Source organism: Neomonachus schauinslandi, chromosome 10, assembly GCF_002201575.2.
Source record: "Neomonachus schauinslandi chromosome 10, ASM220157v2, whole genome shotgun sequence".
NCBI classification, from domain to species: Eukaryota; Metazoa; Chordata; class Mammalia; order Carnivora; family Phocidae; genus Neomonachus; species Neomonachus schauinslandi.
In genome coordinates this window covers 34372615-34397054 of record NC_058412.1, presented here as the reverse complement: position 1 = coordinate 34397054, position 24440 = coordinate 34372615, and the positions used below count along the sequence as shown (strand labels likewise).

At 41.7% G+C, this 24440-nt stretch overlaps 1 protein-coding gene across 3 annotated transcripts in view; it reads right to left on the bottom strand.

The window, feature by feature from the left end:
- Positions 1–2031: 2031 nt before the first annotated feature.
- The window catches only part of MTA3 (metastasis associated 1 family member 3), a 213253-nt gene continuing 190844 nt past the window's right edge, over positions 2032–24440 (bottom strand). For 2 of the 3 annotated variants that reach the window (XM_044918686.1, XM_044918689.1), the window contains exons 15-17: positions 17751–17837; positions 14975–15121; positions 2040–2066 (exon numbers count right to left, since the gene is read on the bottom strand). In XM_044918686.1, coding sequence (XP_044774621.1) covers positions 2050–2066; positions 14975–15121; positions 17751–17837 — 251 coding nt within the window. In that variant the 3' untranslated portion in view covers positions 2040–2049. Of the gene's footprint in view, positions 2067–14974; positions 15122–17750; positions 17838–24440 lie in introns of all 3 variants that reach the window. The other variant, XM_044918687.1, reaches the window with a different exon arrangement.

Here is a 24440-nt window from a genome sequence, read left to right as displayed (position 1 = left end):
GGCCAGACTCATATCTGCTTGGGGAGTTGTGGGGCACTAAGCTATTCCTACCCCTGCAGCTGTGTGCAAAGAGCTGCAGAATGGCCAGCCTGTGGGGCCAGCAAGCGCTGGTGCTGAGGGCAGACAGGAAGAGCCCAAGCCAGTGAAAACTGGGTCACAGGCACATCTCCCGGGGCCTAGGCACGTGTGTTCACAGAAATGTCTGGGCTGGAAGGGTGGGGGGGCTTGTGGTGTTGTATACGCACACTCACCTGCAAACACACTTCTCTCATTTCACCCTCCTAGGCCAAACAGATTCCGTCTGCTTAAAATAAACCTGGGGGGTTTGTGACTTGTTGAAGGACTAACCTGGCCGCAGTTGCTCGGCGGCTGGCTTGGCTGTCAGGGAATAGGGCAGTCCGCGAATGGCTTGTCACGGTGATACACGCGGTGATACACACGCTCAGCTCTGTTTCAACACCTGCTTTTGCTGGAGCTGTTTGGGACCAGGCAGAACCAAGTAGGACACCAGCTTCTCTCCAACAATAAAATACAGATGATATGAAGAGTTCACAGGCTTACCGAAGAAGACTTTCTTATTTTTTGTCAGAATCTCGTAATTCTGTATCTAGGAGGGGTAGAGGAGGGGGAGCCAAATATAGGATGCAGGGGTGAGAGCAAAACTTCCCCATTAGAAAAAAATAAAGATGAAGCCTATTGAGAAAAAGCCAAGTGACAGTAATGGCAAGGATAGGGGAATATCATGAACTGCATACACTGGCACTTTCCTTGAGAAAAATCCATTCAGAAAGCTGCCATGTCCCTCCTGCAGACCATCATGGCGCCGACAACAGGGCTGAGCGGACACATGCAGGGCAGCAGCAGCTCTGAGTTCCCAGCAGCTATGCTGCTGGAGGAGCCGCGGTGCCTGGGAGCGGAGTGCTGGAGAAGGAGGAGGCTGAGGGGCTCCCTCGTCCCCTCAATTTTCAGGCAGGTCCCGCTGTGGGACAGTGAGGTCTCTGAGAGGAAAGCGAGGTGACATTGATTCACACATGGAGACGCGACTTTGGCGCCGTGCACTCCTAACAGTTTCTTCCCCTGCCCCACCGAGTCTCCAGGGGGCACATGTGAAGGTCTCCCACTGAAATGTGCTGGAAATGGGGCTGCCTCCTTCCCAGGCATGACTGTGAACATCAGCAGGACAGTGTAGCGAGTCTTGGCTTATAGTATGAAATAGGGATAGCTCAGTCTGACACGCAGCATGTGAGTTCTGGGGAAGGAGAGAAATGGGGTCAATGTTAAAGCAGTTCTGACAGAGGAGGCAAAGTGAGATCAAGGACAGAGTGAGCCCTCCCACCCACAACGTCGCCAACGTCAAGGAAAGGCAGTCAGGCATTAATTCAAATAAAAGCTCACGCAGGGTAGTTTCAGGTTGGACCAAAGGGAAATCTAATTGAGGCCAAGAAAATATGTGAATGACACTGAAGTATCCTAAAAGCTGGGTTTTGGATGGGCAGGTGTGGTGGTTACTGCCAAGGCGTACAGCATACCAGGCAGGTGCCGATATGCTTATCAAACCTACATCACGGGCAGTCTCTGACCAGATACTAAGGAATGGGGAGCACAATTGGCCTGGGGAAGACACAATGTGATCTGAGGTAACCATAAATAATCACAGTGATGTGGGCACTCAGAGGCTAGGAACACTTTTTCCTGTAGGAGGGGAATGAATCTCAAACACCCACCATGTCACAGTGGCTCTCATTCCCACCCCCTCCCTCTCCCCCCGAAACCTTCAACTCTCCTTCCCAGAGTTGGTCCTCTAGAGACTCTCAAGAGAAATAAATAATAAAAAGCAGAAGTGGCCTGCGCATCACTACCATCTGGTATTACTCACTAGGTTGTGAAACCTTTCACTTGGTTATTAGGAAGGTGGCTAAGAGGGAAGTGGGGGTTGTCTGCTGAGATGGGACCAGGAGCCCCAGCCAAGGGAGAGGACATAGGGATGCTCACCTTCACAGCCTCCCGCCATCCTGAGGAAGGTCTGCAGGATGGAACAGAGCTGGGCCTTCACTTCATGAGCCTTTCTAGAATAGGGGAGATATATGTACACAGCCTGGTATTTGATAGGGCTCAGCAAATACGTGTTAAATAAAAACCAAGATAATTCAGTTTCGGACTCAGGCTAACCTTTGCTTCATTGAACCTACTGTAGGTTATGTAACTGCATTATTTAACAACTTTACCAGAACCTGTGAGCATCAGAAAGGTTAGGAACTTGCTCAAGGTCACACAGCAAGTAAGTTGAGGATTTGAACTCAGATCTTCTTAATTCAGGTCAAGATTTCCCTGCTACACCAAGCTGCCCCATTCTCCATCCATCCCAATAAGAGCATACTGTCCTCGTCAGTGTCTATGTGAAGGGTTATGTATGTGTCAGAACCTCCAGGATTTCTTAGAAAGCTCTCTCTCTCTCTCTCTTTTTTTTTTTTTTTTTTTACAGGGGATGGCGGGGGGAGGAATGCTCTGTTTTTGTCCAACCCCTGGGGAATTAAGCCATCTGCAAGAAGAGCCACTTATAATAGTTTCCCAAGTTTCTGTTCTGTTTCGGTAAATTGTGCTTCCTTTTATTTGCGCCAAACTTACCTGCTTCCGTTTCAAAAGCAACCTTCTAGCATTCAGGTTGACACCAGCCTACTTCACACTGGCTGTGGTTTTAAGTTGAGACATGTCACCACCCATTCCCGGCTGTAGAATCCCATCTGCCCTTGTAAGGCTATCACTTCACTGCCCCCTGCTAGGAGCTTCCTCAACCCCACTGCATTTCCTTGAAGGAACAAGTGCCACACGCAGGGTCCAGATGCAGAGGCCCCAGCACAGCAGAGAACCCTAGGAGGAGATGTACACCCTTTCTTAGGTCTCCTTACTAGACGATGTAGCCCTTTTTTGCTTATAAATAAATTCTCAAAAGCATTAATCTACACTTGCTACTTTTGTCTATACTAACCCTGATTCATAAGCACCTGTTTTTCTACAAAAATTTCCCTCTTGGTTTCACTCTTTAGAAGTACTTCATGTCCATGGACTTGGAGATTCTGCACCCTAGCTAATCAATGCAACGAAAACCACCTTCTTGAATCCAGCTGCTGGATTCTGAGTTCATTTCCCTCCCTTCTGAAACCCAGAGGCAAAACCACCATCAGAATTTTGGAGGCTGGAAAGCAGATACATGAGTGATAACAGACTATGCACTCAAGAAAGCCAAACCTGAGGCTGGCAGTGAAGAAAGCCAAGAACACAATTTGTCCAAAGGGTCTTCAAATGGCTCAGGAATTAACACCAGAGACCTCTGGCAGTGGGGAAGGGAGACTGAAGCCTGGAGATTAGTTGAAGGCTGTTGAGAAGCAGGTAGACCCCTAGAAGCCCTCCTGGCTCCATACTCTTAGGCAATTGCCTGCCTGCCACAAGTCTGAATGTGTGTCCTCTGAAGAGGACCCGAAAGAGGGTCTCAGTCTCAGGGGACACCATTTGAGGGCAGGGCTGGCCACTCCAAAATTGAGGAATCAAATGAACATACGCCTAATGGATGATGAGACCTCCAGTTTCTTCCCATTTAGTTCCCAGAAAGCATCCTGCTAAACCTTAAACTCTGGGGGAAGAGACTGTTCTATGGTCTGGTGTTTGTGTCCCCACAAAATTCCTATCTTGAAATCCTAATGCCCAATGTGATGGTATTGGGAGGGGAGACCTTTGGGAAGTGAGTAGGTCATGAGAGTATAAAGAGACCCCACAGAGCTCCCTAGCCCCTTCCACCATGTGAGGACACAGAGAGAAGTCAGCAGTCTGAAACCTGGAAGAGGGCTTTCACCAGAACCCAACCATGCCACCACCCTGATCTTGGACTTCCTAGCCTCTAGAACTGTGAGAAATAAATCTCTGTTGTTTACAGTGATCCATCTGCAGCATTTTCTTATAGCAGCCTGAATGGACTACGATAGATGGGAAGACTCTTCCTCTGGGAAACGTGACCAGTCTATGAGAGCAGACCTGGAAACAGTGGCATCTGGGCCACCCAACAAACAGCCCAGCCTGATCACCATACCATGAAGCACACCAGAGGCTCCACCCACAAGCAGGACACAGAGCTTTCAGTTTGATTTTAGTCTCCTACTCTTAAACATTAGTAAACAACCACAGGTCACCAGGGGAAAACCTCCAACATAAATGTCAGAGACCAAAACAAAGAACAAAGAGAAGAATTAAAATTGGAGGAAACAGACTATTCATAGAGAAGAAAACTTAAAAAACAGGAAACACTATCGTTAATATCTTCAGAGGAGTAAGAAAAGATACAGTATCCGTGAAACACAGACAGTATGTTATTTAAAAAAAAAAATCATGAAAAAAAATGTAAAAAAGATATCCCTTTTTATTTTACAAACCTAAAAGCCAGGAAAATGAACCTCTGGGGCCAAGCAAAAATTGCACACTGCTGCTGAATTACCAAATATCGAATAGCAAATGTTCCAGCCAGGGAATGGACGTACATGTAGATTCAAGTAAAACACTGATGGAAAAAGTCATCTGTTACATTTTTTTTTCATGAATTTGCAGAGAATTACTGAGCTGTTACTCCCCTCCCCCTGCCCCCCATTATAACGGTGTTTACCAAACATACCAATAATTCACTACAATTCAGACCTTTGAAAATCTAGCTTTTGGTGTAGAATGGAAAGTTAGATGCATCAGTGCCCGAGACAATATACTCTTTGATAGAGCTTTCTACAGATACACTTTTTATAGGTTATTTTCAGTATATGTCAACATCCATGTCTCTTGTGAAACGATAGGCTAAAGTAATGGATCACATGGCTGTACCTTTTCCACATACACGTAGGATGGATAATTATTGTATATTAAGGTGTGATTCTTTCCTTATCTTTAGTGTTAACCTACCCAGACCGGCCCCTCTTAACACGAGTCGATAAATGTTGTCCTGCCCCCGATAAATGTTTGTTGGGTGGCCCAAATGCCACTGTTTCCAGGTCTGCTCTCATAGACTGGTCACGTTTCCCAGAGGAAGAGTCTTCCCATCTATCGTAGTCCATTCAGGCTGCTATAAGAAAATGCTGCAGATGGATCACTGTAAACAACAGAGATTTATGGTGGTTTTGATGGCTGATTAGACACACTCTTTGATTTCTGCTGCAGAAGGCAACATGATTGTAACAGAAACAGCTATTTTCCCCTTTGCATTCTTCGTGTTCCCCTAAAATAGAGTTTGAACAAATATTTTAAAGGTGCAAAATACTATTAGAAAGTACTATTTGAAATGAACATTATAGGAATCTCCTGGCATAACAGCCACAGAATACTTTATTGCTTGGCAGAAGAGACAAGAGGTGAGAAGAAAGTAGCACATTAGCTGGATGAGCGCTTGTGTCGCCCAGTATAAGCAAGTGTGGCGTACAAACAAGTATACTCTGAATACGTTATTTCCACTCATTTAGCACAAATAAATCATTTGGTTTCACTTGGAAGTGGAAAAAAAAAATTGAGGGGCACCTGGCTGGCTCAGTCGGAGGAGCATATGACTCTTGATTGCAGGGTCATGAGTACAAGCCCATGTTGGATGTAGAAATTACGTAAATAAATAAAAACAAACTTAAAATTTTTTTTCTTAAATTGATAGAACCAAGGGGAGTTGGCAGAGAGCCTACAGGAAGATTGAAGAGTTCTACATTCTATAATCGTGGGCTAATTTATTTTGGGCTAACCCTCCAGCCAATAACAATAATAAACTCTGGATAAAATATTAAAAAAAAAACAACTGAAGGTTCTGGAGAGCAACCAAAAAGCAGGCAAAAAAATGAAGGGGATATGATCCTTGAAAAAAAGGTGAGATTCGATGAGATCCACTTGAAAAAAAGGTGAGATTTGATGGCTTTTCCTTTAGGGACACTTCCATGCAGTACAAAAGGAATACGGCTCAAGCAGAAAACTGGAGTCTAACTGGGCTAAGGAATCAGGGAGAGTCCAGAGTTTGAGGCTGCTAATATAGCTGGAAATACAGGAGGAGATCCCGGAAAGGAAGAGGACAGGGAAAGGGAAGCCACCAAATCTATATATATATATACTCCCCTCAAATCACGGGCTGGTTCTGGAACTATGCATTTATGAGGTGGGACTCCAAGGAGTCCAGTGGGAAACATCAGCTGAAAGGCTAAAAAAGGCTGAGCAGCAACCTCAGCAGCTGTCTACTGCTGGGAAGACAGATTTTGGAGTTTAAGTTCTGCCAAGTAGGAGGGATTGGGCAAATAATTTGGTCTTTCCATTGAAATCTCATGGGACTAAGAGCAAAACTGAAATAAACCAGACCTTTTAAAGTTTTAAAACAAGCCTCCAGAGAATCAAGGTGACCTACCAAATTAATTGCTTGCTAGGACAAAATACAACATCTGCAAAGGAAAATAACAGAATCTATAAAAAAAGATGAATATAATGGGTAACAAAATGGTATATTTTAGGAGAAATACAAAAGAACTAAATGGAAATTCTAAAACTGAAAAATATAAAATCTAAAATGAATAATTTGTTAGATGGGATTAATAGCAAATTCAATACTGCAAAAGAGGGGCCCCTGGCTGGCTCAGTCAGTAGAGTATGCAACTCTTTTTTTTTTTTTTTTAAAGATTTTATTTATTTATTCATGAGGGATAGAGAGAGAGAGGCAGAGGCAGAGGGAGAAGCAGGCTCCCCGCGGAGCAGGGAGCCCGATGCGGGACTCGATCCCAGGACCCTGGGATCATGACCTGAGCTGAAGGCAGACGCTTAACCAACTGAGCCACCCAGGCGTCCCGAGTATGCAACTCTTGATCTTGGGGTCGTAAGTTCCAGTGTGTTGGGCAAAGAGTTTACTTAAAAAAAAAATACTGCAGGGGCGCCTGGGTGGCTCAGTTGGTTAAGTGACTGCCTTCGGCTCAGGTCATGATCCTGGAGTCCTGGATCAAGTCCCGCATCGGGCTCCCTGCTCGGCGGGGAGTCTGCTCCTCCCTCCCCCGCTCCCCCCTCTTGTGCTCTCTCACTCTCTCTCTCTCTCTCTCAAATAAATAAATAAATAAAGTCTTTTAAATAAAATCTTTAAAATAAGAAATATATGTAGTTGAATGTCAATTAAGCCTCAATAAAGTGGTTTAAAAAAGAAATGATAATGGAAAATAGCTTTATGGGTTTTTTTAAAATCTGGTGGAATAACAGGTGCTGGCTTTAGAGATACTGCATAAGAATCATTCTGAGTTTAATAAAACTAGAAAAAAAATCATTTAAAAATAACCCTAAGAAGGATAGGAGAAAAAAGAAAACTGGTGTGATCATGTTAATATCATACAAAATAGACTTCAAGACAAGGAGTATTAACAGAGTAAAAAGAATCATTTCACAGTGATAAAAAGGTAAAAAAGACATAAAAATTATAATTATATATATCACCAGTAACAGAACTTTAAAATACTGAGGCAAAAATTGACAGAATAAAGGGAGAAATAGACAAATCCGGTTGGAATATAAAGTTGAGAGTCTCCCAGAAAACTGGAGAGAAAAAAGAAAATTGGAGGACCAGTGTAGGAGGTCCAATGTCCAATATCTTGACCCTCTCTTCTTCTTTTTTAAAAAGATTTTATTTATTTATTTGACAGAGAGAGAGAGCGAGAACAGGAACACAATCAGAGGGAGTGGGAGAGGGCGAAGCAGGCTTCTCGCCGAGCAGGGAGCCCGACGCGGGGCTCGACGGGGGGCTCGACGCGGGGCTCGATCCCAGGACCCAGGGATCACGACCCCAGCCAAAGGCAGATGCTTAACAACTGAGCCACCCAAGTGCCCCTTGACCCTTTCTTCTGCTGACTGTCTGATTCCAGATGCATAAAATGTGGTCAGCCCTGTTTCCCCAGGACTCTGGGCTGTGCTCCCTGGCTGCCCTGGGGAGGGGCTCGTGTAGGCACTCAGCAAAGCTGCAATCAGACTGTCATGGAAACTCTCAGGTTATCCTCTTCCGGCACCTCCATTTAACAAAGTTGCCTTCAAGCTTGCTCCTCATTTTTACATTAATTACTTTTCACATTCATTTATATGTAAATAATTGTTGATAAAAATAAATATTTGGTTGAGGCAGGAAAATGCATAGATTATAACTCAGATGTTTTCTGAGCTTAAAGAGTACTCAGTCATCTGGAAGGAAAAACAGGAAACAGGAAAAGAAAATAATAATGAGCTAGGTTGGGAAGCTTAAAATGAACCCAGTGGGGGGTCCCCGAATCAACTAGACTGTGACAAATCTTTCCATTTCCATTGCCCTGGGGGCCTCCAGATTCAGAACACTTCTCACTTCCATAGTGGGATCCAAAGAGGCTGCTCAGGAGGATACTTAAATCAGTTGGTTTCTGGAGTTGGTCTTTACCTCCCCGGGGCATCAAGATCTAATACTGATGTCTCAAGGGCCTTCTCAGACATATGTGCCAGCTCTTTGGATGGATGGGTCACGCTTCTTCTACGAAAGAGTTGTTTCTTAGGGACTTAATCCCCTTCCTCTACTGTCTTCCTCAATCTCCTTTCCCAAGCATCTACACTTTCCCGAAAAAAACACAGGATAGCTCTCAAGTTAGAGGTTCACTATCTTTCTCAGAGATTCACCTTCCACATATCACTGAGAATGGGAATACATTGGGAGAGGTTGGTTAAAAAGGTTTCCTCTAATGTCCCTTGCAGGTAAACAGAGACACTTTATTGAGGAGGACCCTTGAGCAACTACCATGGACTTTTGTCACTCTTCTATTGCTCAGAGGGTGTGAAGTCTAGACCTCTTACAGGCTCGCACACTAGTATATCCCTCAGGAATAGGATAAAAGTATTCTCTGGGAGCAACTGATATTAGTAAACCCAGGAATGGTCCCAGGTGTGGCCGATTTGGCACCCTTCCAGAATATTCCAAAACACCAAGTTGTTAATTACTCATGCCTAATGCATTTGGGTCTGTTTTTCTCTACAACGCCACCCCTATGGATTCACCAGTATGAACGAACATCCACTGCCCTCACATAATGCTTCAATAGTCCTGAAACTCTCTAGATATACTAGGTACTCTGCTATAATTACTTCACATTCAATAAACCCTGGGGCCATAATGATCCATTAGAAAATACTGGGGAAAAAAAGAAAATTCAAAGGCACTTTTATCTATGAAACTAGGTTGTAACATTACATCTTGAGACAAGGAGATCAGAGGCGAGTCCAGGGACACTTGATGTTCTTCCACAAACAATATTTTGGAAGATTAAAAAAAAAACTGTATTCTTTTGAAAGGCTATAAAAATGTTGACAGAAGGCGGCCTGGGCCCAAGCATGCCTAGGAATGCCATCAGCTGTTGCTGGCAGTCTATTTTTATTGGGATTTGTGAAGACAGCAGATGCATTCCCAGAGCTCTCTCACTGGTACAATGGGCCTCATCACCACCCATTTCTCGGAGTTGGGATGCAAACAGTTGGAGCTGTTGAATCACTGATTCAGAAACAAGTCATCCAAAGAACAGTCTTCACACCCCAGATCATAATATTGTACTTAGAGGCATCCACACTGGATACCCTCTTCATAGGGGACTCAGAAAAATGATATTACTCAATGTGGAAAACAAATAAAGAAAAAAAATTTAGATCTACAGTGTATTCACACACCCCAGGGGAAATAAGCCAGAAGAAAGCAGATTAAAAGGAGCTTATTGTACAATTCATCAATTTCCTTGGCTCAGGTGTCTTGACTCTGTCCCACTGAAAACTCACCTCTCTCCTGAGCCTGCTGCTTTGGTTTTCCTGACACTGAGTCCTGCTTCAGTGGTACCCCTGGGACAAAAGCCGTATCATCTCAGAAAAAGAGGAAAAGAGCACACTCCAATTGATGTCCCCTTGTCGTATGACTACAAAACAGAAAGAAGTTGCTCTCCGGGGTCCCCATTTGATAAAGACAGAGACATAGCAGGCGATCACCCTGTCCCTGGTCACCTGGGCCGCACAGAGGAAGACCTGCTGACTGGGGCGGGGAGGGCATTTTTTAGGGGTAAGGAGACGATGAGAGATGCCTGAACAGCCCATCTGCCCCTTTCCTCTCTGGATTTTTTCTGACTCAGCCTTTCCTCTGAAAAAAATGCCACTGTCTCAGGATGATGAGGTTCCATCCCCTCTGCGGTAGGGTCTCTAATTGCAGGAGCCTCCAGGGAACAAAATGAGCCCTCTTTATCGAACTAATTTCCTGTCTTCAATACTCCTTTAAATAACTTAATCAAAGGCAATTTCTCTTTATAGATACTGGGCCCTTCTAATGTGCAAATATGCTTTGGAACATACCCATTTACTTTCAAGCAAACCCATGAGTCATTTTTTGAAAATCATATTTTTAGGTAAGAAATAAATGTAGTTTTAAGAAAAGTGTTGACATTTTATTTACATACAGTCCACATATGACTACAAAAGCTTTGGTTGATATCTTAACAATTTTCAAAATACAACTTTAGTAATAGCTCTTCTTTAAAGGGTGGGGGGCAATAGAATCTTAGCACTTAATGAATCCCTACCATGAGTCAGAGTCAATGCTGGGTATACCACATAATTTAATTTAAACACATTTCACCTTTAGGGGATTCTGTGAATCTTCTCATTTCTTTTTTCTCCCCTCTCTCGGACACTAATATAGTTCTTATGCTCTCCTTTCCAGAAACAGTAGGGGCTGTGATATGGGTCGAAGAGCTTCACAGAGGCAGGAAATGGAAGGACAGCTTTAATCAGACAATGGTGGCTTACAACTCACAGGCTAAGCACAGAAAAATGCCTACTGTGTTCCTCTCTATATTTCCAAACACACACCCATCTCCAATACACAGAAAACATAAACATCTCCCAGGTACTTGCTGCACTCAGCACCCAAATCTGGGTCCTTATTCACCCATTGGAAACAACCCTGGAGAGGAGCTTAAATCCCATCTCTGCTGTTTGTTAGCAGGGGGGCTTTAGGCAAATCCCTTAACCTCTTTGAGCTTCGGTTTGTTCATTATTAAAATGCAGGCTGTAAGACCTACCTCACAGAGAGTTTGGGAGATCAAGTGGTATAAAGTTGGTGCAATATTTTTAACCATTATCACAACTCCATTAAGGCAAATGAAATTTGTATTTTACAGAGGAGAAAACAAGTTTAAAGAAACTAAGTGATTTACCCAAGGCCACACAGGATGTAATCAGAGAAGGCAGCAGTTAATCCCACCTGATTCCAAACATTCCGAGGTACTTTTTTTCCCCATGGCGCAGATAAATTCCATTTCCCTTGCTACCCTCTCTTCTGGGCTCTCAGACATGGAAAGGCTTTCCAGTAATTGCTTTTCTATCCCCACCGATCTCAGGGCCTTCGTTACTCACAGCCACATGGAGTTAACCACATGGGCCAAATGTGGTAGGTACTTGGTTTGCTGGCAATAAGAATGTCATCAAAGCATCTGTGAGTCAGAAAAGGAGACAGGATTTGGAAAGCACATGACAGCATGTAGCACACCACTGGACCAATAGCCTGACGGACGAGAATGAGGTGTAGGGGACTGACTGGTAAGGGACCAGGTAGATCTCTGTTTTGAAATTTCATTTTTCCTGTCATTACTGACCCCAAATAATGAGGCCTCTTATGTATGCAGATTCTGTTTTCACCCTTGGAGCTTAAGTCCCAGTAGGGGCGTCACAGAGGGGTATGTGTGGCCCGGTGCTGTGGGTTATACTTAACAGAAGACACAGAGGGCTGACTCCCAACTACCAGGGCCTTTAAGTGGCCAGGGCCAGACGAAAGCCAGTGACTTTCAGGAAGATGATAAGAAGCTGTCCATCATTTTTTTTTTTAAATGTCAGGTAAAAATCCTTTCTACCAACAGGAATCCGGACCCTTTTTCTCTTCATCATGAACTTCCAACTGAAGGTGGAGGCTGAGGGAAGGGTGCGAGCCACTGAGAAGGGGACAGGAAGCCCTAAAGCTCAGAGACCGGGATATTTCTGTACAATCAGGTTTTGTTTCCAGTTAAATTAGTTCTGTCTGTCAACATCCTGTTTGGTGTGCTCGTCTGTCTGACCCGCTGATAATTAAGTCACAATGCCAGTTGATTTTATGATTGGATCACACAGGGTGAGGCTTTTCCATGAATTTGTATTCATCAGTTCCAGTAAATGACGGTATTGACTATCCCATGAAAACTCACTATCAGCCTAATACTTTTTTCCTAGTACTTTGAGTTCACCTTGGAAACTCAGGTTTATAATCCTGAGGAAATAAGAAACAGACCCTTTATCCCAAGGAAAAGCTCCACTGGGAATACAGAAGTGGGGACATGTTCTGCAATGTGTGTTTCCATCACACTTGTCTCTCAGCCCCACAGTCATCCATCGAAACTCCGCTGGGGCGGTGCGGGGGGCTGGGACCCTGCAAACACTGTTCCTCTGCCCTCCGGCTCCCGGATGCGCCAGCAGGGGGTGCTAGAGGGAGCCGGCGAGGCCGGAGGTCGGAGAAGGCACCTGCCACGTCCTGTTCCCGTCAGCCTCAGGGGCGGCCGATGTTTGTTCGGTTCCCAGCTTCCCTCACGCTCCCGGAACCAGCCTCGTCACACCTGAGAGGAGCGAGCACCGGCAGAGCAGCGCCTTCCCTCAGGGGCCTCAGTTCTCGCTGCTCGGGCCTCCTTGAGCCTCCAGCAAGAGGGGGAACCCCAACGTGGTCTTCATTTGGCTCTCCCAACCTTGGAGATGGCGGCGGCTGCCCGTGCCCCCCACCATGTTCCTGTTCACCTCCTCTGTCCTCCAATACCTGTCCTATTGACTTCTTACGTTAAATTAGCTAAAATAACTTCTGTGCTTTCTACTTCGCTGACTCATACGGCGTATTTGAGAGCCACAACTTCTTTTATAACCGTGGTTAAAAGAGCAAACTCTAAAATCAGCCACACCTGAATGGAAATCCCCATCCATTTATACCTGGTAACTTTGGAAAATTTAATTGACCTCTCTAGGTCTCATTTTCCTCAATCATTCCTTTATTCAATTAACATTTATTAAGAACCAACTAAGTTACAGGCACCGTGCTAGGCAGTAGAAATACAATGTTATGCAAAACAGTTACATTCCCTGACCTCCTAGAACCTGCTGTCATGTGAATCAAATGAGGTAACACAGGTAAGGTACATGTCATCAGCCCTCCTCTCCATACCAAGCCGGCAAAGACAAAAGGGTTTGAAGAAAAAAGTTGTTTCAACAGCTAAGTCTCTTCAGAAAATGAGATGGGGGTCTTCTCCTCAACGAGGTGGAAGGTCTCGGTTAACATAACCCCATGGATTCACTGTATGCCCTGTCCACTCGTCCCATTCGGAGCAGAGAAGCAACGACCTTTACGGTAACAATCTTCAGAAGGAAATGAGACAAACAGCCCTAGAGAGGGAACACTATGAGGTGGCATTTTTTAGAAATTCTAAGGAGACAGGTACCTGTGATAAAATGTGAGCTGTCATGCGGGGCTAGGACTGGGGCCTGAGTGACTGTGACCATAGGGCACAGGTGGAAAAAGATAGTAGAGAGCTGCTCTTCCAACCGTAGTCACCACAAGAATCTTCTTACCCTAAAGTGTATATTGTACGTGTATATGTATGAACCAGAACTTAATTTCTGCTTCCTGCGGTAGGACAGCACACACCTCCAGAGGCCAGGGAGGTGATGACATAAAAGGAAGATTCCTGATTCCATTTAAGTCTGAATCCAAAAGCCCCAGGCTGTGGGCAAGGAAAAGCTGGGAAGAAATCCAATCTCCACATTTTGACACAATCTGTCCTTAGTCTTCTGCTGTCTAGATATTGGGCGGATTATGGCAAGGATGGCCATGTCCTTGTTAGCAAATAAGTATTTCTGCAAGACTACTATGTAGCTAAATTCTTGAAAGCCATATTTATAACACACTGATAACCTATAAATGCAAATTAAACTTTTCACCCTCAGTTTTTTATTCATTTTGACATCATTATGACCATGAAAAGTCATACTGAAGGAAAACAACCATGGGAAACTATTACTAGAAGGTCTATTTCACATCCCTGCTCTAGGGCCTCATTATAACTAATTTACTGTCACTGAAGGAATTTAGAGGCCTCGAAGACATGAAAAGCCTGGAGAGAGTTTTACTCATAAATAAATGCCAACATTTAAACCATCAAGACAGCTTCAAATTCTAGGACTACTGAAATGGACAATATATACTGCCTGGATGATTTATTATCCTTGTGTTTATAGTCCAAATGGGAAGATAATTCAATTCCACCTGAAGAGTCATTTTGTGCCCAAACCCCAAGGGAAGTACTTTGGATAAGAGGTGATATTTCTCAGCTTTTCCATTTCAAACAAATTATTATTTCTGTATTTAAGACATCACCCAGGCAATTCCCTTTATGACTTGTAGGACTCTTGAGCAATTAAAAACATTGTATAAGGTGAAAGAAGTTGGGGACAAATGCCAAATCCAAAATGATCCACAGAACACCAAAGAACCCCCAGAGAGCACAGTTGCCTCAGACATAAGGTGAAATCATCCCTTCTGCTCAGGAAAACATAAATGAGTGGTAAGCATGCATCCAGCAAGCACATTATCACCCAGCAGAGACAACCTGATAAATACAGACTTCCTCTCCAAACAAGCCTCCTCACAGGGAATGTGGGCAAAAAGGTCCCTTCTGAGGAGATGGTGAAGTATCACTTGGCAAAATGTCTTCACTGTGGTACACAGCAACCTTCCCTCTTATCCCCTTACCACACATGCAGTTCAATTAGAGGGTGGAAGAACCTGTTTGCTACACGTCTTGGATTTGGCAGGGGACATGCTCAGAGGGGACAAGGGCAGAGATGCCCTGGACTGTGGGATCAGGCCCCCAGAATTCCTGGGCTTACATACCATCCAGGCCATTGTGATGACTGTAGTTTCTTTTCCCCAAAATGCTCAGAGACGTGTGATTCGGCGTGGTTAGCATCCGCTTGGTAGTGGGGGTTTGCAGGCTTGGTGTAGATCGGATTACATTAGGTTTCTTCGAAGGATGGATCTCTGGCAGGGGGAGAAAAGGTTTCTCAACTCAGAACATGGTATTAAAAATCTCTGTGTGCACTTACATTGCCTAATAGGCACACATCTTACTTCTTAATGAGCTGAGAGTCAGTTCCTTAAGAGCCAGCCTGTTTTCCCAAGGACTTGCATAATGAATCAACTTCAAGTGCTGTTACCATGGCTTTACTTATCAAAAGTGAGCTGCTGCTCCTCTGCTAGCTGGAGCTCTGAGCTTCATGTTGGGAGGACAAGCAACAAAAACAACAACAAAACGCCACTTGCACTTCAGAAGGTCACTTGAGCACAGATTTACTAAGGGAATAAGGCAACTAACTCTTCAAGGTCTTAAGAAATTTAAAGGTTATCTGGAGAAGACGTAGCATGCAGCATGTCTCGGGTGTGAGAGATTTCTGGAAAACAGGATTCTTCCTCTGGCTTTGCAAGGAGGGTATAGGACCAGGGTTAATCTCTCCCAGCTACAGAACATTTTGATGTAGATGAAACCTGACACCAAATGCCAAATTCTAGACTCAAGATGTAGTAGAAGAAAAGCTTTGATGGAGGATATATCACAAAACGGTGACGTGCACGTGGGATATGTGTGTTTATGTGAAGTATGTTGTTGTCAGCCACATAGCCTAGAATTACTTGCACTTTTTGGATAAAGCAGATGGACAGAAATTGCAGTCTGTAGCAACTGGATTTAAGGATTTCAGTCTGTTACTATTATTGGGCAATGTCTTGTCCAAAGCTAAACCTGCCCCCTGATTCTGAGTCACCATCTGTGCATGAGCCACCCTGTCTTCTCAGGGAAGGGCCAGGATATCAGCTTCATTGTCCAAAATTTAGGAAAGGCTGTTAGGATTGTTAGAATTACTATATCTTAGTCTGGTCAAAATTCTACACTTGCCAAAATTTAGGAACAGATCAAGTGCTAACCAGTATATGGTGATTTTTTTTCCAACATGGCACCGAAACTTCGCCAACCCCATTTTTCATTACAGCCTCCACACTACGCTCCATCCAAACCATACCACCTGCCTTTGGACTCATGAAAGCCTTTGTTCATCAAGTTCTCTTGGCCTCATAAAGGGAAAAATACTGTTTTCCTATTTTTCTATTTACTACTTATCACTCAAGGTTGAGGTCAAATACTGCTTTCTCCATGTAGGCTGCCCTAAATCTCATCAGAAATAACTATTCTTTCCTCCAAGTGTCCAGTGAATATTACCTGTAATTCTTTTATAGGATTTAATCCTTTGCTTAATTGTCCTTACCTGTGTGCTTTCCCCACTAGACTAAAACTTTTGAGGGCAAAGTCTTATTCATCTTGGCATTCCTCCAAATCACTTGGTGGTACACATCATAGTGTCTTATATGTAGTAAACACTCAGAAATATGTTAGGTAGGGATGTGGTTCAGCTAGTAAGCACAGCACATCTTTGGGCTTACCTGGGAGGCACAGACACCAATTTATCCGCAGGAGGAACACACAATTACCCATGGTAAGACTGACTAATATGCAATGTTATATTCTATTTCTTATGATCAGAGACTTGTCCTTGCATGGTGGGAAGGGGCTTGGAAGATTAGGTCCTGCAAGTGTGCTATCATACAGATAGCACACTTCAAGGACTGGATCACCATGACCTACCCAGGTCCTGCCTGTGATAATGAGGTAATATTCTGGGGGCTATCAAAGCAATTCTTTAGGCCCTGAGAAATAAAACAAGAAATCAGGTGACCAAGTAAAATCAAAGAGGGAGCTGTGAGCTTCTGACTCTTGGATGCTCTGATGAGGACCAGATAATATACCAAGTTCAAAGCTACACTTTGATGTTTAAGTGTGTCTAGAGTCTGAACACTTCATAACTGTATATCTTTCTGACAGAGCAATAAGGTTCAATGCAACTTTGAGTACATCATTCACTTTTACTGAGAAAATGAAAAAGCAAGAATATCAGAAGCATTAAAAACATGCCAGTATAGCTTTCAGGTATAGTAGGAACCATTTTAGGAATGATTATTTTGTAAATTATCTTAAAACTTTGCAAAAACCAAAAAAAGTGTTATTGCCTAGTGATTTTTTAAAATACTCTTCTTAATTGTGATATTTCAACACGTATATGGAGCCATTATCTTTGGCGAAGTCCAAGTTAAATAAGATGGTAAAAACCAGAAAGCAATACAAATGCTCCCCTTTCAAAGTAACCTTAATTGGTACATCAAAACTATAAATATTCTTTTAAAGATAGGTTAGAACGAGTCTTACCTCATTAAAAAAAAAATAAGCCAAGTGGAAGGATCTAAATCAAAACATTAAGAATATTCATCCTCTAATAATCTAGTGATTCTTACTTTCTTCTTTTTGCTCAATCTGTATTTATATCCATAAATATACATTACATTTTTATTGATTTTTTGAAAAAGCAAACATACCCATAACCTTGTGTATATCTTGTGTGTATAAAGCTTCTAAAACAAAATAAATTGACTATACATGTGAAAGTATCCAATTTCAGCTACTTGAAAGGCTTAGATTTAGTTTAAGTATGACAATTTAGAGTAGCCAAATACTTGTAAGATACAAAGATTGTTCTTTGAAATTTTCCTATTAGAAAATACCCACCTAAATACCCAATGATACATGCCAAAGGTTTTCTAGTGCTTTTGCTTTTCAGTGGACTTCCAGATAGCTCGGCATGTCTGTCTGCATCTGAGGAGAGAAGGAAACATGGAGACAACCAGTGAGGCTGATTTCTCTACCTATTCTACACACACTGCAGAGACAAAAGGTGCCAGTGGAAGACAATGCAAAATATCCACCAGACTCCTGCACAATTTCCTGTGGGGTTTGAGAAAACCGCTTCTAGTTCTGGTTCCAAATTACTGAATGAAGGAGGTACCTGGAGAACACTCACTTTAAAGACTCATGAGAGCAGCTAACACATATCTTGCACACACGTGCTTTCTTTCTGTGTGTGCCCATCTGAAAAGCAGTGGAAATATGCTTCCTTCCTAGCCATGGCATTGCTTTCTCATAGTAGAAAAACTTCCACACAGAATGAGGTGAATCAGTCCTAATGTAAGATTCATGTGGCGGAGAAGACAAAAATGACAAAGCGGACAAAGGCAATGCATTTGGCCATCCCTGACCTAGTGGGAGTGAGTCTCCACTGAGAAGTCTTCATCTATCTTGATTAAACTCAGTTCCATTAGATGAGAGCCTCACAAGGGTAAACATGGGTCATCGGTTTTATCGCTCGTTTTCTATCCTTCATATCCTACTATGATGTCAGTGGTGCTGAGCTTTAAAAGGTTGCCTGTATGTAGAGTGTCTCATCCATTAGTCAGAACAGTAAAATACTGTGGGAATGGCTGTTAGTGTTCATAAAGTTCCCCCTCACACTCCTCATACCCTACCATAAGACACTTCTGACAGAGAAAAATAAGGCATATAACACACACACTCTCTGTGTTTTAATTAGTTGTCATTAGGATGGAAGAGTAGATGTGGAACAGGACTGCTCTCAGACCAAGGAGCTAAGTTACAAAAATAGAGTTTGAAGGGATAAAAAAAAGTGTATTGAAATGTTTTTTAAATCTGCAGATACTGCCATAAAACTTAAGAGTACTTTTAGCAGATATTTTGCTACGTGTATGCCTTTTCCCCACCTTCCAATACTTGACAAAAATGCCCTACTGGTTTTCTGAGGCTGAGACCACATTTCTAGGCATACATACAGGAAATTTCCTTTGACAACCACAAGAATTCTCTCTGCACTATTAGTGTTAAAATATACAATTCACTCTGGAACCACAAATCATTTAAAATTAAAAATTAACTTTTTCATAAGCTCTAGCTTTCTCTTTCACCAAGGAAACTATTTTAACTATTAAACAGAAATAGGTGGGAAAACAGCATTTAAAAAGAAAACGTCTAAAATAAACAAAGCACATACTGCAGAGAGCCTCAGATAATAGGAATCAGAATATGTATCCTAAGCGCTGGCTAATTATTATACAACCATGGACAACTATAAATGATCTGATTTCTTTTCTTCCTTACTCAGCTGATTTCCTTTGGGAAAAAAAAAATTACTGAGATATGAAGTTTTTCACCTGTTGTTGAATAACAATGAAGAATAAAGGAAGAAATATACCAAGCATATTTTGGGGGAGTAATCTAAATAAACATTAAAAAGCAACACAAATCAAATCCCTGTCAAAACGCTGTGAGTGGATACTAAGTAATTCCTTCCTATTACTAATTCATGTAAAATTCAAGTTCTATTTGGGATGAGGACAAGAGAAAATTTTGTCCTTTCTATTAATGAAAGAAAGCTTGAATGAATCAGCTTGTATTTCCTCCATGTTCTGGACAAAGGCAACCATTGTATTACTAGTAATAAGATTAACTTTGCACTTTATTCCAGTTAATAAGGCCCAAAGGAAAACTGTCAATGTGGTTACAATTGATAGACTCTCCTAGGACTATCACCTTGACAAGAATCAACAAAAGGAAGACTATCAAAGAGGTCACCAACACAATACCTAAAGATATTTCATTTTAAACCACACTAATCTGCTTTTAATTTCTCATCAAATCAGTAGCATTACTTATGTGATGTTCCAAGTGACAATTTACAGAGCACCTGAGTGGGAGATCAAAGCTCTTTAGAAGCATCACTAATCCCCATTACATTTTAAAGTAGTTCGTGGCAAGAATGATCAGTCTCTGCTATGAGGAAATAAGTGCTAAGGCTACCTAGTCACTGTTTAATATAAAAATTGCATCTATTCAATGATATACACTGAATACGCATGGGAAAAATACCTTCTGCCCTGGGGGAATGATCATACACATGGGATTATCAGGTCCACACTTGAGCTGGTTAAACAGAATCTTGGTCTGCACTCAAGAGCAGACCAGTGGTGCCACTTATCAAATTATTCACCTAACTCTATTAAAAGATAATTCATTAGTATGCATTAAAAGTGCACAGATAAGGCAAGCAACCTGAGAGATGCCCAAAGAACCCAGAAGGAATCAAAATCTGCCCAGAAAGAGGGAGAACATGACCATCTCACCCCAAGTCACTTGACTGCACACAGGCACATTTCTTTAGCTTCCTAGAGTACATCTCCTTGAGGTAAACCTGGAAAAACTGTTGCTTTCATTGCAACTCACAGCCATTTTTCTACAATGTTTTGGAAATATGTGTGTGTGGGAATAAAATAGAAAAACTGCAAAAAGTACACACTGAATTAAAATTCACAAAAACATTCACATGGGCTTCCAAGATTGCTGTCAAAATAGAACCATCCGTAGAATTTTCTTATAGGAATTGCAAAGGCATTTCTAAAGATGACACAAAACCCAGGTGCCATTATAAAAAAAAAAAAAAAAAATCACAGGGGCGCCTAGGTGGCTTAGTCAGTTAAGCATCCGACTCTTGGTTTCTGCTCAGGTCATGACCTCAGGGTCGTGGGATCCAGCCCCGTGTTGGGCTCCACGCTCAGTGGAGAGTCTGAGATTCTCTCTCTCTCCCTCTCCCCTTCCCTAAAATAAATAAATCTTTTTAAAAAATGATAAATTCAACTATGTTTTTAAAAAATCTGCTTGACAAATACATCATAAACAAAGTCAAAGGCAAAATGGGGGATATATTTGCACCATGTATCACAAATCAAGAGCGAACATCCTTAAAATATAAAAAAGTCCTCACAAGTCAGTAAGACTTCTAATAGAAAACAGGCCAGGGGCAAAAACGGCTGACAGAAAGGGAAAAACAAATGGTTTTCAAATATATGAAAAGATTTCTATCTCATTCAAAATGAGAAATGCAAACTAATATAACTTACATGTCACCTGTCAACTAGCCAAGGGTTTCAAAGATGGATAACACTGCTGGCAAGGTTCTAGAGAAATAGGCATTCTTTAGACATTGTGGGTGGGAACGCAAATCGTGGTTTTTCTAAGGAGAACTGGGTAGTGACTATTAAAATTCCAAATGCATGTTCCTTGATCCAGATATTTTACTTTTAGGGGTCTGTCCTGTGACCTACCCGCACATTTCACACATCGGTATGAAATGCTATCTGTGTAAGGATATTTGTTGCAACATTACTTATGATAGAGAAGACTGGAAATAACCTAAAAATCTGTTTAATAAGAAATTAAAGTACAAAACATTATTATGCAGCTGGTAAGAAAAGGAGGTAGCTCTCAATGTACTGGTATGGAATGGCTTCCAAGATCTGAAGTAAAGAAAGCAAGGTGCAGAACAATGTGGACATTAACATCTGTATTGAAACAAAAAAAGAACATACCTACTTAGACTAGTATAGATACACAGAGTATCTCTGCATACTTTAGACAGGATGACAAATGGTTACCTCTGAAGATGGTATAAATGGGAATGGCAATAGGATTTCTAGCCACTTTTGTATCTTTAGAAAAATTTGAAGTATCCATTCAAAAATGAATTTTTATTCAAAACAAACTACCCAAAATACCCAAACCAAAACTGTTCTCACCTAATATTAGAGCTTAAAATTTCATACTTTATACAATTATTAATAGTTAACTTTTGCTGAGAAATCTCTAGAAAAACTCGTATTTTAAAGCTTCTGAATGCAGGTCCTTGGGATACTTCCAAAGCTGAATCAGCATCTTCAAACAGAAAAATGTGGCTCCAGGTGCCTCTCAAGGAACTGCGTACTAGGGAATGGTGGTCATTCAAGTCTGGTGTGATCAACTTAGAAACCACGGAGTCACCCATGCAAGCTACAAAGGTGGCAGGTCATTCACTTGGACCCACTTCTCCAGACACTTTAGCTTCATCTACGGAGTGCTGCGAACATACCCACTTCAGTAACCTCAGTTTCTGAGGATCGTGAATCTCAAATAGTAACCCTGTGCTCATTAGGTGTTGGGTGATTTTACAGATGTTTGATAAAGTCATCGGGAAGCTCAGTGGTCATTTCTGATGGCGAGAACAAAGGAAGAACACCATTATCACATCGTGGCTTTTTTTACTGAAGGCAGGGGGAGAAGAGACAGGCTGTCTGAACCTTGACAAGCCATGCTATCAGTCTGCAAATTGTGTCAAGGACACAATACCTTTCTTTCTGCGATGTTCTGGTTTTTGATTTACCAATCCATGTTTAATAAGCACTATCTCTCTGGTAGAACAGGCTCAGGCATTGTACTGATGTTAGTCATTTTTGTAATGGACTTACATATTTACATATAAAGGCATAGTATTCAAACAGAAATTTGGGAAATTTGGTTTTAAAAAATCACATATATGTATATATATGTATTTCTTGTATGTATATATTTTTCAACACGTTGGTCATACTATATACCTAAGTTTTTAAAATTATTTTTTAAAAATAAGAAACGTATTCCCATGGCTCAAAATTGAAAAAGTTTAAAAGGATAAACAGAGGGGAGTCTCCTTCCCACCCCTTTGTCTCAGCCTCCCAGCTTCCCTTCCCGGGGACATTATTTGTTCTTATGTTTTCTCTGTGATACTTTATGGATATATAAAGATTTCCCCTTTTCAGTCTACTGTTTTAATACCATTTTCTTAACGAAAATAAAACAAAAAGGCCAGAATACTGTTGTAATAAACCAAAAAAAAATTTCCTCTAAAAGGATCAACTTGTAAGTCAAGCACTCATAGTTACCATTATGCTCTACACAATCTGAGATTTTTGTCTCCTTAGCTTTACCCTTCACTCTCACACAGTCTGTCACCCTGTGAACTCTGGCTAGGACATGATTTTGATGGTGCTGCCAAGGCCAGAAGTCATGGAAAGGGTCAGCTTCTATAGTGCTTAGAACTCTCAAGTTCACAGGGAAAACTACTTACCTTCCTGAATATTATGAATTATTCTAAAATGCATCAGTTAGAGCTCTTGATCCATCAGTATCTTTGGAATTACAGACTTTCATCTCATCTGAACGTACATTCATACTGCATCACAGGGATTAACTTTTTTGAGGAGGGATGGGGGGTCACCACTGCCCTTGAGAAACCAAGGAAAGCTTACTAAAAAACAATACACCTATGCATTCCCACTGGACCATAGACACGGTTGCCTACAGACATCAAGTTATTAACAGTTTATCTTCTCCATAACAATCCAAGATCAAGGGATCTGCTGAAGAGGTGGTAACAAGGTACATATAAGACAGGAGAAGATGATGTAAGAATCAATTAGATGCTAGAAGAGTTCATTAATTGCTTGTCTGAAAAAAAGTAACAGTAGATGGCTGCTGAAACTTTGTAATTTTAAATTTCAAGGTAAAATTATTTTGAGAATCTATTCTATATGTAACTTGACCAAAGAAGTGAAATGCAAAATATGCTCCTTGAATCTCATCACACCAAATGACCCTGTTCTTTTATTACTATTATTATTATAGCTATATGTTTATAGAAATAAAACACATGTAATTTAACTGACCCCCCCTTTATTTAATAGCATGGCCTTTCAATTGAGGAATAATATATAAAATGAGGTAAGAGGAAAAAAACACTTCATTGAAGAATAATAAAAATAAAGGCAATTTGCGTATTAACTGAGAAACTAACAGAAGAGCCATGGGAAACAGAAGCTTCCTCAGCTGCCAATTTAGTTGGTGATTTCTTTTCCATTCATAGGAACAAAGATGATACTGGATCCTGGCCAATTTTAATGGAAGAATTTCATTCAATTCTTTTTCTCATATGTTTTATTCTCCTGTTTAGTTAAGAAACTATAAATGTGTTTTAAATCAGCTAAGCAGTTTGGATGAATGCAAGTATTTTCCAGTTCCTTAAAATGGTTAAGAAAAGGATAAGAGGGGTGCCTGGGTGGCTCAGTCGTTGAGCGTCTGTCTTCGGCTCAGGTCATGACCCAGAGTCCTGGGATCGAGCCCCACACTGGGCTCCCTGCTCCGCGGGAAGCCTGCTTCTCCCTCTCCCATTCCCCCTGCTTGTGTTTCGTCTCTCGCTGTGTCTCTCTGTCAAATAAATAAATAAAACCTTTTAAAAAAAAAAAAAGAAAGAAAAAGATAAGAGCATAAATCCATGAACTCAGAAATGCTAGCATGAAATATCAGTATCAGCCAAAGTTCCAAATACACATGAGTCTAATGGAGCTAAATTCCCCTCCATGGGACTCAGAGAGTACTGCCATTTTCCACTCTCTTTACAAAGCACTTTTCTTCTCCTTATAAAGCTTTTACCTGTAAGTTGTAAAGCCTTTCAACCATTCTGCTGAAAATTACCTTTAGGAACAAAAAATGATTTTCAATTATCCC